At 50.4% G+C, this 14,266-nt stretch overlaps 1 protein-coding gene across 1 annotated transcript in view; it reads left to right on the top strand.

Annotated features, from left to right (window-relative positions):
* Positions 1-14,266, top strand: part of SLCO2A1 (solute carrier organic anion transporter family member 2A1) — an 83,922-nt gene that overhangs the window by 31,034 nt on the left and 38,622 nt on the right. The window contains exons 2-3 of the mRNA XM_025882012.2: positions 6,759-6,896; positions 12,479-12,641. Of these exons, the coding sequence (XP_025737797.1) occupies positions 6,759-6,896; positions 12,479-12,641 (301 nt within the window). The remainder of the gene's footprint in view (positions 1-6,758; positions 6,897-12,478; positions 12,642-14,266) is intronic.

The raw sequence follows: 14,266 nt of genomic DNA on the forward strand, positions 1-14,266 counted from the left end.
GCAAAGGTTTCCCTCCTTGTCCTTACGGTTCACTCTTTATGGCTGTATGACTTACATCTGGAAGCTTGCCCAGGGCCCGGGGCCCCACTCTGAACCTCCACTTGCCATCACAGCAGCTCATCAGCCTTTTGTAGCTCTTTGGCACAGGTAGCAAAAAGACTTCTCTTCATTAGAAGAAAGATCTTCATGACCACCCCAGTTTCCCCACGTGCCTCCTCTCCAAGCCTCCTCTTCACGTTTACTAGGGTTGGGAGGAGGAATGGAGCTGTGGGTGTGAACATTTGGGTCTTAGAGCTGCCCGTCCACCACACCTTGTGGGAACATTCCCTCGAGTCAGCCTTCTCCTCAAGCTTTCTTCTACAAGATGTGTCTAAAGATATGTGCTGTTTTACACACATGGAAACCTAGCTGTTTATACTGGCACACCACACAGACTTCACCATTTACATGGGTTCCCACCCTTTCAAAGTGGGCTCCTTGAGTAAATGTATCCCAATGATACTGCCAATGCTCATAATATTAAAGAACAAAATGGGGCGCCTGGATGGCTCAGTTGATTGAGCGTCCGACTCTTGATTTCAGCTCAGGTCATGATCTCAGGGTCCTAGAATCAAGCCTCCCATTGGGATCCACCCTCAGCATGGAACCTGCTTGAGATTCTCTTTCTCTCTCCCTCCGCCCTTCCCTCCCTCCCCTACCCCCCCCACTCTAAAAAAAACAAAACAAAACTGTGGAATTCCCTTCAAAGCGTCAGAACATTATTTTGAATACTTTCATGGTTGCAAGTCTATTTAAAAATTAGTTTTTCCTTAAATCAACTCTATTGAAATATCGTTTACATATAATAAAGTACTCAGATTTTATTTATTTTTTTTTAAAGATTTTATTTATTTATTTGAGAGAGAGAGAATGAGAGATAGAGAGCACGAGAGGGAAGAGGGTCAGAGGGAGAAGCAGACCCCCCTGCCGAGCAGGGAGCCCGATGTGGGACTCGATCCTGGGACTCCGGGATCATGACCTGAGCCGAAGGCAGTCGCTTAACCAACTGAGCCACCCAGGCGCCCAAAGTACTCAGATTTTAAATGATTGTTGAGTTTTGACAAATGTATACACCTGTGTAAATACTGCCACAATCAAAATATAAAATATTTTGGGACGCCTGGGTGGCTCAGAGGGTTAGGCATCTGCCTTTGGCTCGGATCATGATCCCGAGGTCCTGGGATCGAGCCCCATGTCGGGCTCCCTGCTCAGCAGGGAGCTGCTTCTTCCTTTTCCTCTCCCTTTCTCCTGGCTTGTGCTCTCTCTCTCTTTCACTCTCTCTCTGAAATAAATAAATAAAATCTTTAAAAATATATATAAAATATTTCTACCACCCCAGAAAGCCCCTTCAGACATAAATGCAAACATCGAACTTCTTAGTTTGGGTTTAGAAACCCCCAACAACGATTTAGCGTTAAGCCAAGTAACTGAGTGGGGCAGCAGAGCGGACACATGCTGCTTTGTGCCTTGTGACCTTGGCGGCCTGTGGACTGACCTAAGGCAGCGCTGAAGGGGGCTTCATATATAACTGAGGACAGACCATTGGGATGAACCTGCAGCTTCCTGAATGGCTACTCTGATGGATGAGATTCTGGAGCAAGAACTCATGAGTTAGAGTATTTAAAGACACATTCATTCACTTGACAACCGAGCCCCAGCTATGGACCAGGTATCGTTCCAGGCAATGGGGAAGTGGCACCCTAAAAACCATTCATCATCTTTCCTCCCTGCAGTCTCTGTCTGGTGGAGGGACAGGCCAGTAGGTGAGAATGATGTAATTTTAGGAAGCAAGAAGTGCCATGAAAAAGAAAAAAGTAGAGTGAGGGGATAGAAAATCATGGTGGGCTATTTTAGGAAAGATAATACGGCCATGTAACACATCTTTATCTTATTTTCATTTTGTGAAGAAATCACAAGGCTGATTTCTACCGTAAGCTGCTTTCTAAAAGTGACATGGGGGACGCCTGGGTGGCTCAGTCGTTAAGCATCTGCCTTCGGCTCAGCTCATGGTCCCAGGGTCCTGGGATCGAGCCCCACATTGGGCTCCCTGCTCCACGGGAAGCCTGCTTCTCCCTCTCCCACTCCCCCTGCTTGTGTTCCCTCTCTAGCTGTCTCTCTCTCTGTCAAAATAAATAAATAAAATATTAAACAAAAATAAAAGTGACATAGGATCTTCCTTAAAGTGTATTTTGCAAAGTACTATTATCTGTTATATATATATATTTTAAAAGTGTATGTTGGGGGAAGGGGGCTCCATGGCTGGAGAAATATGGAGAAAGTTGGATAAAACAGTTAAGCAGTTCTTCACCAAAGATTTTCTCAGAGTCTTTAATATACTAATATGAATTGTAAATATTCATGAGGCAGGATGATATAAGCAAAATTTCCCAAACTTTTTTCTCTTGGGAATGCTTTCAACTTTAAGCATCTCGAGCATGGGGTGTTCTGCGTGGCACCTTGTGGGAAATTCTGCTCTAGAGTTCTCATGCAGCAGCAGAGAGGCTCAGTTACTTGGGCAAGTGAGGGGAGTGGAAGAAGTCTCCACTTACTGAGTATCCCTCACATGTGCGACACTCACTGTGGTTCAGGCAGGGGGCTGGGTGCTTAAGTGTGGAGGCCCCACAGCAGCACCATGAACAGGAATCATCATCACTCCCGTTTCCTAGCAGGGAAGCTGCTATCAGAGAGATTAAGATACGGAGCCAAGGGTCACGCCATTCCTTGCAGAGTAGGGATTGGAACCTACGCTTGTTTGATTCTAAATCCAAACTATCCAAACCCATAACACTGTGTTGTCTAAAGGATGGTGGAGGGTGATGGCAGCCCAACTAGCCAATCTTTTCCTTCTCCCACCAGGGCATCCACATAGACTCTTAAACCCCATGTTCTATTTCTCCTGCAAGTGTCGAGTATTTGTTGGGCCATCTCATGCTGGCCGTGGACCGGGTTCTCGGTAAGGTCAAGCAGCCTGCGGGGTGGTGCCAGGGTCCGGTCCACAGAAGCTCAGTAGGTGGGGCCAGATGGCTGTGACCCTGAGTGGCCCTGGCCAGAAGGCTCTGCTGGAACCATCCATCCATTTCTTCCCCTTGCTGGCATTTTCTCCCTTGTGGCCACATATCTTCTCATTCCTCTCCATCTGCTGAAGTCATTGGAACGAGGGGCCCACATGTACACCAGCACTTCTGCCAGGACACCCGGAAGGCACCCAGACCCGACAGGCCTGCAGTGGCCAAACGCTGGTGATGAGGTCGGCTCCATGAGGGGGCACAGGGGAAAAGTGCCGGCTGGCTCTAGGTGGAATCTCCCACCTAGTATCAAGGGGGAGAAAATAGGGGGTTTCTGTATTTCCCGGAAAGAGCAAAGGCATACCTTTCAGGAGAGACCTGAGACAGATTTTTTTCTCCCACTGTCCTCACCTTCCTCTCATGAGTCTGCTGGGGAGTTTGGTAGAGGTTAGTCGCTCCTATTAAATCCATTACTAATTTGGTTAGAGGGAGACTGGCCTTGTTTCTGAGCATAAAGCATAAAGCTCAGAAACTCAGGTGTTCCACAACTGAACTCGCTGCCCTCCCTCTCTGTATACACCCCTCCACCTGAGGCCCCTGTCTCCACACATGGCCTTGCCCCCTTCCTGGCGTTGGGGCTGGAGACTCTGCCCCTTTTCTTCCACCCTGAATCAGTGGGACAGCCTTGTCACTTCAACCTCTGCAGGTCCGTGCCTGCATCCCCACTGCCGTGCTTTGGTCCAGACCTCGTACTCTGCCCCAGCGGTTTTGACAGCCCTCACTCCTGCTGATACTGCCTCTAATGCCAACCATGTGCCAAGCCGTCACAAGGCCTCTGCAGCAACAGGGTACTGGGGTTTTTAGAAGCAGCTTTGAACTAGACTCATAACTGAGCCCCATGCTGGGCAAAACGAGCCCAGAAGACATAGTTATCCAGACCAAGAAGGGGAAGATAATTCTGTCCAGATAGTGGGCAAAGACACAGACAATGACTGTGTGCTGTGGGGAACTTGAGTCGTATGACCCTGATGAAGTTTGAAGGGCAAGCTGTGTGGCAGCAGGCGCTGCAAGCAATCTAGTGCTGCATTACAAAGCAACCTGAAACCTAGTGCTTCAAACAGTGACAGCATTCAGTTTGTTCACACATCTGCCATCTCTGTAAGTCTTGGTGGGATAGCTCATTTGTGCTCCACTGGGCGTGAAGGCTGGGGCTGGAATCCCTCTGGAGGCTCTTTAGGTAACATGTCCGGCAGTGAATGCTGGTTGCAGATGGAAACTTTAGCTGGAGCTGGCGGGAACAGCGATATGTGACCGCTCCATGAGCAGGGAAGACTGGGCTTCCTTACAATGTGATGTCTGGTTTCTAAGCGTCCCAAGAGAGAAGGAGCCAGATGGATCCTCTATCAGGACTTAGCTTCAGAGGCCGCAGAGCATCCGTTCTGCTTCGTTCTCTTCATTAGAAGCAAGTAACAAAGATCAGCCCTGATTGAAGGGGAGGGAACACAGACTCCACCTCTTGATGAAGGAATGTCATTGCCACACTGGAAGAGATGCATGCAGGACAGGAGATACTGGGGTAGCCATCCTCATAAAATACAGTCAGCCACAGCAGGGCACGGAGCTGGAGGCAGGCAAGGTTTAGGATCTGTAGCATCTTCAATACCATACCAAAGGCATGGGTTTTTGTCTTGGAGGAGGCAGGGGGGCCAGTGAGTGGTATTAATTTGGAGATAGCCTGCTCACATTTGAGTTTGAAAAAGCTGTCTCCGGGGTGGTGGGTTGGAGGGTTTTAAGGGGGCAGCCAGTGAGAGATTGCTGCAGTAATCCAGGGAGAGAGGTGGGCCCGAGACAAGGCATGACCTGCACACACAGTGCAGGTCGAGTAGGAGAGACACCAAGGAGAAATCAGGGGGCTTCCACCAATTTTGATTCAGGAGGCCTGGGTTTGGGCCTGACTTCTATATTTCAAAGACACCACCACCTCCCACCAGGTGATTATGGATCAAAACTGAGTTAAGAGCCACCAGTTTAGCCCAGTTACCTTACAGGGAAATCAAAAGCCCAAGAGGGAGGGCACTGGCTAAGGTTGCACGTTGGGGTGAAAGGCAGGCCCCAAACTGGTCCACCCCAGGCATCCCAAGGGCCTGGCCCCTAAGCACAGAGGGCCGGCTGCATGCAGGATGCTGTGCAGACATTTGGGATCCCCATCTCTGGACTTCAGTTTCCCTGTTTGTAAAAGACAGTGGGACTAGTTTTCCAAAATACCTTTATCACAAAATCTTAAGAGTTCCAAAATATGAGATGAAGCAGAGCAAAGCCTCCCTAGGGAGGCAGGGGTGGAGTGCTACCTCTGCCTCTAGATGTAGAGGAGCTGTCCCTGCTGTCTGTCCCTGGTAAGGAGCTAGGTGACCACGGGCTCAGGCAGGAGGCAGTCGGGAGAGGCATGTGGTTTTATGGGTGTAATGGCCTCCTTGGATTTGGAAACTGTGAGCATGATGCGTGGGCAGGCAGCCAGTGCCGGGCCCTGTCAGAAGCCCCAGGCTGGCCTCACAAAGGCTCTGCCCCGGCAGGTAGGAGAGGGAATGTCAGTTCTGATCCCACAGCCCAGAGAAAGGCCCCTACACAGGGGGTGGGCTCGGATGTGCAAGGAAACGGAAATGAGGGTGGAGCCCCAGTAGTTGTCCTAAGATGCCAGCCCTTCAATTAAGGGAAGAACTTGGGCAGGCTATGACACATCAGGGCCCCCCGCCCTTCCCTGAAGGAAAAATGCGGTCTCCAGAAAGGGGCACCTCATAGGGGAGCTCAGCGATGTGGGGCTCCTGGCTCTGAGCCTGCTCTGGCCCAACCCACCAGCCGAGAACCCAGGAAATCCAGGAGCTCAGCCTGGAGCCAACTCCAGACGCTACAAACCGCTGTCCACCCGCCCCGCTGGGTATCTGTCCCATCAATCCTAAACTCACATCCCCATTTCCTCATACCCACAGGACAGGCATAGGGGGCGGGGTAGGAGGCAGAGACAATGGCCTGGGGCCTTCCCGGGGCCCCTATTATCCATCTAGGAGAAGCAAGCACAATCAGAGATACCCCAGATAAGAGGTGATAACAAGCTGGGGGGGGGCGGGCATTCAAACCAGGTGGTTTGTATCTTCATGGTGCATTAGAGGGAAACCTCGGAGAATGGATGTTAATGGTGGAGAGGAGAATGGAGGACAGCTGAAGAGGGGTGAAGCAGTGTGACCTAGGGCTTGTTGTGCCCCTGGGAGTGACCAGGACTGGCTGGAGAGTTGCCTTCAGGCCTCCGAGGACACAGGAGGGAGGGCAGAGCAGTGCCCTCTGGGCACGGTGGTGCAGCAAGGGAAAACAATGCTGAGTGCCCTGGATGTGGGGCTGGAGAGTCGGGCCTTTGCCTCGGGGGTGCTTCTCCAGCCCTGTGGTTTTGCGGGGCCATTTATGCTGACCGGGATGTGAATGGCAGGAATGGAGGGAATGGCTGACAGCACTGAGCCAGCTGACAGGGTAAAGCACTGGTGTAACCATGGTACTGTTTCACCCTCAGGACCCTCCCATGACAGAAGTGTTCCCAGGTAACAGGTGAGCAAACAGGCCAGACGACTGGGCCTCCCTGCCACAGAGGTCCCACAGTGGAAGGCCAAGGTCATACACAGCAGGGGCTGGCTGTCCCGAGGCCTCACCGGCCAGTGTCTCCCCCCGCAGGTGTTCGTGCTCTGCCACGGCCTCCTGCAGCTCTGTCAGCTCCTGTACAGCGCCTACTTCAAGAGCAGCCTCACCACCATCGAGAAGCGCTTTGGCCTCTCCAGTTCCTCCTCGGGTCTCATTTCCAGCTTGAATGAGGTAAGCAGGAGGTTCTGGTGCATCCGACCGCATGTGTGCACCCCCCGAGCCCGGGGTCTGGTTGGGGGCTCTGCGAGAGGTAGGGGAATGGGGAGCTGGGATGTACCCGTGGGGGATAGGAACGGCTAGATGCAGCAGGCACGGTGGCAGCTACATTTCCTGAGGCTTCCCTGCACCCGGCACTGAGCAAAGAGTCTCTGGCAGCGCCTGACCCTGGGGCCTCGTCACAGTGGCCCTGTGGGCAGGTGCTCTACTCCTCCCACCTGACAGATGAGCTTTCAAACTCTGTGTCTCTCTGATTGAGTTCTGTGGCCATGCACAAACTGACGTTGCCTCTGCTCGTCCACAGTCCGGGGATAGACGAGTCTTAGGCCTGCAGGTGGAGAAGCAGCCCCAGGCCCGAGCCAGAGCTGTGCAATGGCCTTGACTCCCAAACAAGCTCGGATCTCTGCGACCTCCCGGCAACGGGGATTTCACACTGTCCCTCAGTGACCGCACATCAGAGTTGGAGGAGGATGGGGCGGCCCCAGAGACCCAGAGTGGGAGGTCAGAGGGCAGGGTCAGCCAGGGGTCACTGGAAACCAGGGAGGGAGAGGCTGGGGACACAGCCGAGCTCCCTCCGTTGTAGCCGTCACACTGGTGGCTCCAGGTGAGGAGATGGGGCTCCCTGGCCTGGCTTCTCTCCTCTCTTTCCGCAAGGCCCACTGTTCTGGGATGGAGGCATGGCCTCTCCCTCCCAGAGCAGAATTTGATCCTCCCTTGACTTAGTGGAATTCAGGCAGCTTCTAAGATAGAGCCATAAAAGAAAGTGGGGTGCCTCCTAGCACCACCCTCAGCCACCACCTTTCAGTTTTCCCATCCCCCATCCTGCTGCCAGCTGGAAACGCTCCTTTGCCCTTCACTCCTTCACCCTCAATGGCCTACACAGCAATGCCCTCAGGAGCCCCTTCCCTGTGCCAGATTGCCCTTGCAGTCCTAGGAGTGGGGGTGTCTATGCATAGCCATGGTTTCCAGATGAGGAAGCTTGCATCTAAAGCCCAGATGCCTTATCCAGGCTGGCCACATCCATGCACACAGGGCAGCCAACATCTGAGCCCAGGTCTGTCTGATGGCCCCCATGCTAAGGCCTCCCTCTGAAGCCCCAACCCACCTCTTCCACCCGTCCTCCCCACTCCCTTGTCCACAGCCCTGCTCTGCCCCAAATCCTCTCCTCCAAGCACATGGCCAGATTCTGTCTTGGTGCCCCCCTCTGCACACACTCCCCCGACATGGGGTGTCTTCCGCACCTGGGACATGCAGGGACTTGCCCACATGCAGCCCTGTGGCCCATCAGTCATCTCTGCTGGCCTCAGGCCCTCTCCCCTGAACTCCCTCCCAGAGCCACTGCTTCCTGTCTGTGTCTGTGTGTTTTAGGGTGTGTGTATGTGTGTGCATGCACATGTGGGTCTCTGTCTGTGCGTCTGTGTCTCGGCTTCCTGGTGATGCCGGTGACCGGTCTACCTCTCCACATAGGCTGTGCTCTTGCAGCTCTAGTGCCGATCACAGCACAGGGACCTGGCAGCCCTCCCACGGACTGCACCCTCCTCATGTTGGCCTATGACTTTAATAATGCCCCTGGCACATATTGTCCTCACTCATGAAGGGAAGACAGAATCTCTGACATTTGGGTCACTGCAGTCCTATCCTGAGACCCTGGCAGACGTCACTAATCAACCACAGTCATCTTTCCAGCTGAGTCCAGACTCTGACTCCTTCTCAGCACTGTGTTCTAGGCACGCTACTAATCAGTAACAGATTAGTATCAGGCTGCTGCCCAGTCTCAGAGCCTTCCAGGCTGATGGGTGAGTGATCAGGAGAGGAGGGCTGGGTGCAAAAGGCCCAGCGGCAGGATGAGGAGCTTGGCTGATGGGAGAAGACATGGGCATCTTGCCCTGTGAAGCAGCCGCTTCTCCTGCCCACTGCTAAAGGCCAGGCCTGAGCAGACAAAATCAGAGGGAGCCCTAGAGGCCCCACCCTTAATGCCTCTCACCAGTTTGCCCGGGGCCCCCTGGGTTTGGGACACTGATGGGCAGGGATGTATTACAATGGGGCTTGAGTTGTAGGAGGGCTGAGGGGCTGAGTTGTGGACTTTAAAGGCCCTCCCCTCCTTAGCTAGAACAGCTTTATGTATATATATAAAATGATATATTGTATCATATTGTATTATATTATATTATATTATGGAAAAACTGTTTTTGCAGAGGGACTCCACTGCTGAAGAAAAGTTTGGGGACCAAGGACTTAAGCCAGCATCAGCCATAACAGCTGTGGAGGTCCCACTTCCTGCTGAAAAATGAGCACACGCCCTGGGAGTGCTGGAAGGGCCAGTCCAGATGGGCAGGGCCGGGGCACCCCAGGCCTTCCTCCCCCTTTGGGGCACTCTGCCATCCCTCACCCAGACCTTTTAAAGTCAGTTTCAGTTAGTTTAGCTGGTGTAGCCTGACATTTACAATCATTTCTTAAAAAATGTTAGAGAAAAACTTGGGGAGATAAAATCTAAGAAGCTTAAGAATAATGTTTTGCTTCCAGGTATGGGTTTCAGAATCTCCTAGAATGATATCTGGCCAGGGGCTAGAGCCACCCCCTGGATCAGGCTGGGCTACCTCCCCACACACCTTCACACCCCCTTTCTGTGTGTGGTCTTCTGGGCAATTGTGTCCTCTTGAACAAGCCTATCATTTGTTCATTCATTCACTTACTCAACAAATATTTAATGAGCACCAACTATGTGTCAAACACTGCTCTAGGTTCAGGGAGGCAGGAATAAACAGACAGAAATCTCTGCTCGTATATCATTCTAGTGATAAATATAACATTTTTTTATAGAATACATTTTTTATAGAAATATAAAAAGACTGTACTTTTTTTATAAAAATAAATAAAACTTGGTAGATCAGATTATAGTAAATGCCATGAAGAAAAATAAAGTCACAGAGGGCAGTGGTGGTTATATTTGAAATAACTATTTAAATTATAAAAATATTCAAATATAATTTAAATTATAAAATATATTTAAATATAACTTAAATTATAAGTGATATTTAATTATTAAAAATATAAGTTATACTTAACTCTTTTTTTAGTGAGATATAATTGACATTTAACATGATATTAGTTTCAGGTATACAACATAATGATTGGACTTTTGTGTATATTGCAAAATGATCACATTTGATCACATTAATGACCACAATAAGTCTAGTTAACATCCAGCACCTCACATAGTTACAACTTTTTTTTCTTCTGATGAGAACTTTTAAGATCTACTCTCTTAGCCAATTTCAAATAAACAATACAGTGTTATTAACTGTCGTCACCATGCTGGGCATCACATCCCAGTACTTCTTTTATAACTGGAAGTTTGTACCTTTTGAGCACCTTCACGCATTTCACCCACTGTCACTCCCCTATTTTTCAGAGAAGCCCTTGATGAGAAGCTTCCATCTCAGCAGGGGTCTAAAGTAGGTTAGATGTCAGGGAAGCCCTGCGGACAGGTAAGAGAAGGAGCAGCAAGTACAAAGGCCCTGAGGAGGGTATGTGTGTGCAGCTGGGAGAACAGCTGGAGGCGGAGCCACTGGGGCAGAGGGGAGGAGAGGGATGGAGGCGAGCAGGTCAGAGCCTTCATGGGGAACAGGCTCTGGGACAGACTTTGCCTTTACTCTTTGGGGTTTGAACGGAGGGAACGTGGCCTGACGTGTCAGCAGGACCACTCTGGCTGCTGGGTGGAGAATAGGCTGCAGGGAGGCAAGAATGGAGGCAGGAGACCCAGGGAGGAGGTTGCTGTAAGAAGTTCAGATAGGATACGGCAATGGCTCAGACCAGGAGGTAGTGATAGAGGTGGAGAGAAGCAGCTTCCAAGGGGCTGCTGAAGGCCCAGCCAGCGGGATTGCTGACGGCTGCATGTGGCTGTGAAAGAGCAGTCAGGGATGATGCCCAGGTGTTTTGCTTGAGCCACTGGTAGGGTGTAGGTGCCATTTACTGAGATGGGGACGACTGGGGTAGGGGACCAGGTTTTCAGGGGGAAGATGAGGCGTGAGGTTTGGGTGTGCTAAGCCTGTGAGAATTAGAAGCACACACAGAACATGGAAAGCCATGGGACCAGACGAGCTCACCAGGACGAGAGCGGAGGTTCAGCGACTAAGCTATAAGAGTTGAGAGTTCAGGGAGGCGAGGAGGAAACCAGCCAAGGAAATGGAGAAGGAGCCGCCTAGGGGAAGAAAACTAGGAGAAGGTGGTATCCGGGAAACTCAGTGAAAGAAATGTTTCAGGAAGGAATGGTCATCTGAATCACATGGTGCTGAGAGGTCAAGTAAGAAGAAAACTGAAATTTGGCCAGTTGGTGATCTTTTTTTTTTTTTTTAAAGATTTTTATTTATTTATTTTTGAGAGACAGAGAGAGAGAGAGAGAGGCAGAGGGAGAAGCAGGCTCCCAAGGAGCAGGGAGCCCGATGCAGGACTCGATCCCGGGACTCTGGGATCATGACCTGAGCCGAAGGCAGATGCTTAACCATCTGAGCCACTCAGGCACCCGGCCAGTTGGTGATCTTGATAAGAACCACATACCAAGACTCTGTCTCCTATTTCCTGAGACGGGGCACCTGCTTTTCCAGCCAGAGGGAGACTGTGGGTACTGACATTTAGGGCTCCTCCAGTCCAGATGAGCTTACATTCTGGGCCAGAGGATCATCTCTTTGGATGGAGTTGTAGTCAGAAGATCTGCCAACACCCTGTTTTATCATTTAAGACCTTGCTCCCTAAGCTGGGCCTTCACTTCCCTTCCCTGGCTCAGGGTGGGGCTTAGAGACTACACCTTCCAGGGAGCACCAAGAACATGGAGTTACTGGTGTTTACAGCCGGGAAGAAGGAACCTAGGGGTGACTTAGTCCTCCTCCTTCACTGACAGGAGTGGAAGTAAGCTCAAGGAGGGCCACCGGCAGGTCAGTAACAGAGCTGCTGGGGCAGAAACCCACTTCTCCGAGAGGCAGTAGACCAGTCCAGTTAAGTCTGGGTGCTGTAAACTCATGCACTCCCTGTTCAAGCTACCTCCTAATCTCCAATGGCCAGGACAAGTTACTGACTATTCTGAGTCCCACTGTTGTCACAAAAATGGGAGTTGTTGCATGATGAAATGAGATAGTACACATTGCTTGGTGGTTATTCTGACCACCAAGCTGACATCCCTAGGGCATTTAGTTAGAGAGTATGTGCTGTTCCTAGGAGCCAGCCAGAACTGGAAGCTTCCTTGGACTTTGCCCCAAGAGGTTTGGGCCTAAGATGGTTGAAATTTAGGCTATGAGCTTTTCATGGTCTCTAGAGGCTTCCCTTTGTCTGATCCAGGAGGCTGAGGCTGGGAAGGGAATCTGACAATAGGGGAGAGCTGAATCAGCACATCCTGGGCCCACCGTGAGGCTCTCTGGGTGAGGCTGACACTAGGTGGCCTCTTGCCTTTCTGCCTCTCCTGGGCCAGCTATAGTCAGGTCTTCTCTGTGGGTGAGTAGGGATGAAGTCTCTGGTCTCACTCAGCCCCTCTGCTCTCTCTGCAGATCAGCAATGCCATCCTCATCATCTTTGTCAGCTACTTTGGGAGCCGGGTGCACCGTCCACGGCTGATTGGCATTGGGGGTCTCCTCCTAGCTTTGGGTGCCTTCGTCCTCACCCTCCCACACTTCCTCTCAGAGCCCTACCAGTACACCGTGGCCAGCATTGGTAAGTGGCCTCCAGCCCCTGCTTCAAGGGGATGAGGAAGGAGTGGGCATCTCACCAAAGCTGGTGGGGATGCTTCTGGGGCAGTGGATACCACTCTAGGCCATGCTGTCCTCTCCCACCAGAAAGGGTTCTTGGCTTTCATTGTTTTGCTTCTCCCCAAAGCACATCTGAAAGTGAAAACATGAAATTATGTAGAGCTTTGGAGCAGCCCTGACTTGCTGAGGTTGGAGCATGCAGCTGGTGGCTCACCTCCCCCATGATTCCCTGTAATTCCCTGTGCTTCATGCAAGGAATGATCCAGTACACACAAGTGGGGATGCTTTCGAGCAGTGCCTGTGATGGGCTTGGCGGAGGGTCAAAGCATTGCCCGTGATGAGATCTGTGGATTTTCTGCATGTTTAATCATGTGCTTAATACTTCCTGACATTTGTACAATCATCCATCATTCTTTAGGTTATAATACACATAAACTGTGATCTCATTTGATTTTCCTGAACACCTGTGAAAGGTAGAGAAAAGGTCTAAGATGAGAACTTGGCACTCAAAGTTGTCTAGTAACTTTCCCAAGGGCACCAGTTAGGAAGAGACAGACCCAGGTCTCCTGATTCTCAGACAAGTGGCCCCTTCTGCAACACAGGGTCTCTGGTTCTTAGTGATATGCCCTGTGGGAGGGAGAGATGTATGAGGATTTTACATAAGTAATAAATAAAAATTAAATAACACGCACTTGCCTGGTAAGAGTTCCCTTTTCTTTAAAAAATTATTTTATTTTTAATGTGAAAAAATCAAAATATAGCAAAGTAAATAATACAACAAACACATACTGATATGAAGATTTATCTGTTTTCCTTCAGATACCTCTTCTTTTTTTCTTTTCACAGCTTTATTGAGACCTAATTCACATACCATACAGCTCACTGTACATTGAAGGTGTTTGGGTATATTACGGTTTTGGGGTGTGTGTGTGTGTGTGTGTGTGTGTTTTCAAGTAGGCTCCACACTGGGCATGGAGCCCAACATGGGGCTTGAACTCATGACCCCGAGATCAAGACCTGAGGTGAGATTAAGAGTCAGAGGCTTAACTCCTGAGCCCCCCAGGAGCCCCTCTTATGTTATTTTTTAATTGTGGTAAAATATATATAAAACATAAAAGTTGGGGCGTCTGGGTGGCTTGGTCAGTTAAGCATCTGCCTTCGGCTCAGGTGATCCCAGGGTCTGGGGATCAAGCCCCACATCAGGCTCCCTGCTCTCTGGGGAGTCTGTTTCTCCCTCTGCCCCATCCCCCAACTTGTGCTCTGTCTCTCTCTCTCTCTGACTGAAATAAATGAATAAAATCTTAAAAAAAAAAACAAAAAAACATAGGGTGCCTGGGTGGCTCAGATGGTTAAGCGTCTGCCTTCGGCTCAGGTCATGATCCCAGGATCCTGGGATCGAGTCCCTCATCGGGCTCCCTGCTTCTTGGGAGCCTGCTTCTCCCTCTGCTTCTCTCTCTCTGTCTCTCCCCCTCTGTCTCTCATGAATAAATAAATAAAATCTTAAAAAAAAAAAAGAATGGATGCTGGCAAAAACTTAAAAAAAAACCATAAAAGTTGCCATCTTAACTAATGGAAGTATACAATTCGGTG

This window comes from Callorhinus ursinus, unplaced genomic scaffold (genome assembly GCF_003265705.2).
Source record: "Callorhinus ursinus isolate GAN/ISIS: 27379988/994484 unplaced genomic scaffold, GSC_fseal_2.0 scaffold1, whole genome shotgun sequence".
Classification (NCBI taxonomy): domain Eukaryota; kingdom Metazoa; phylum Chordata; class Mammalia; order Carnivora; family Otariidae; genus Callorhinus; species Callorhinus ursinus.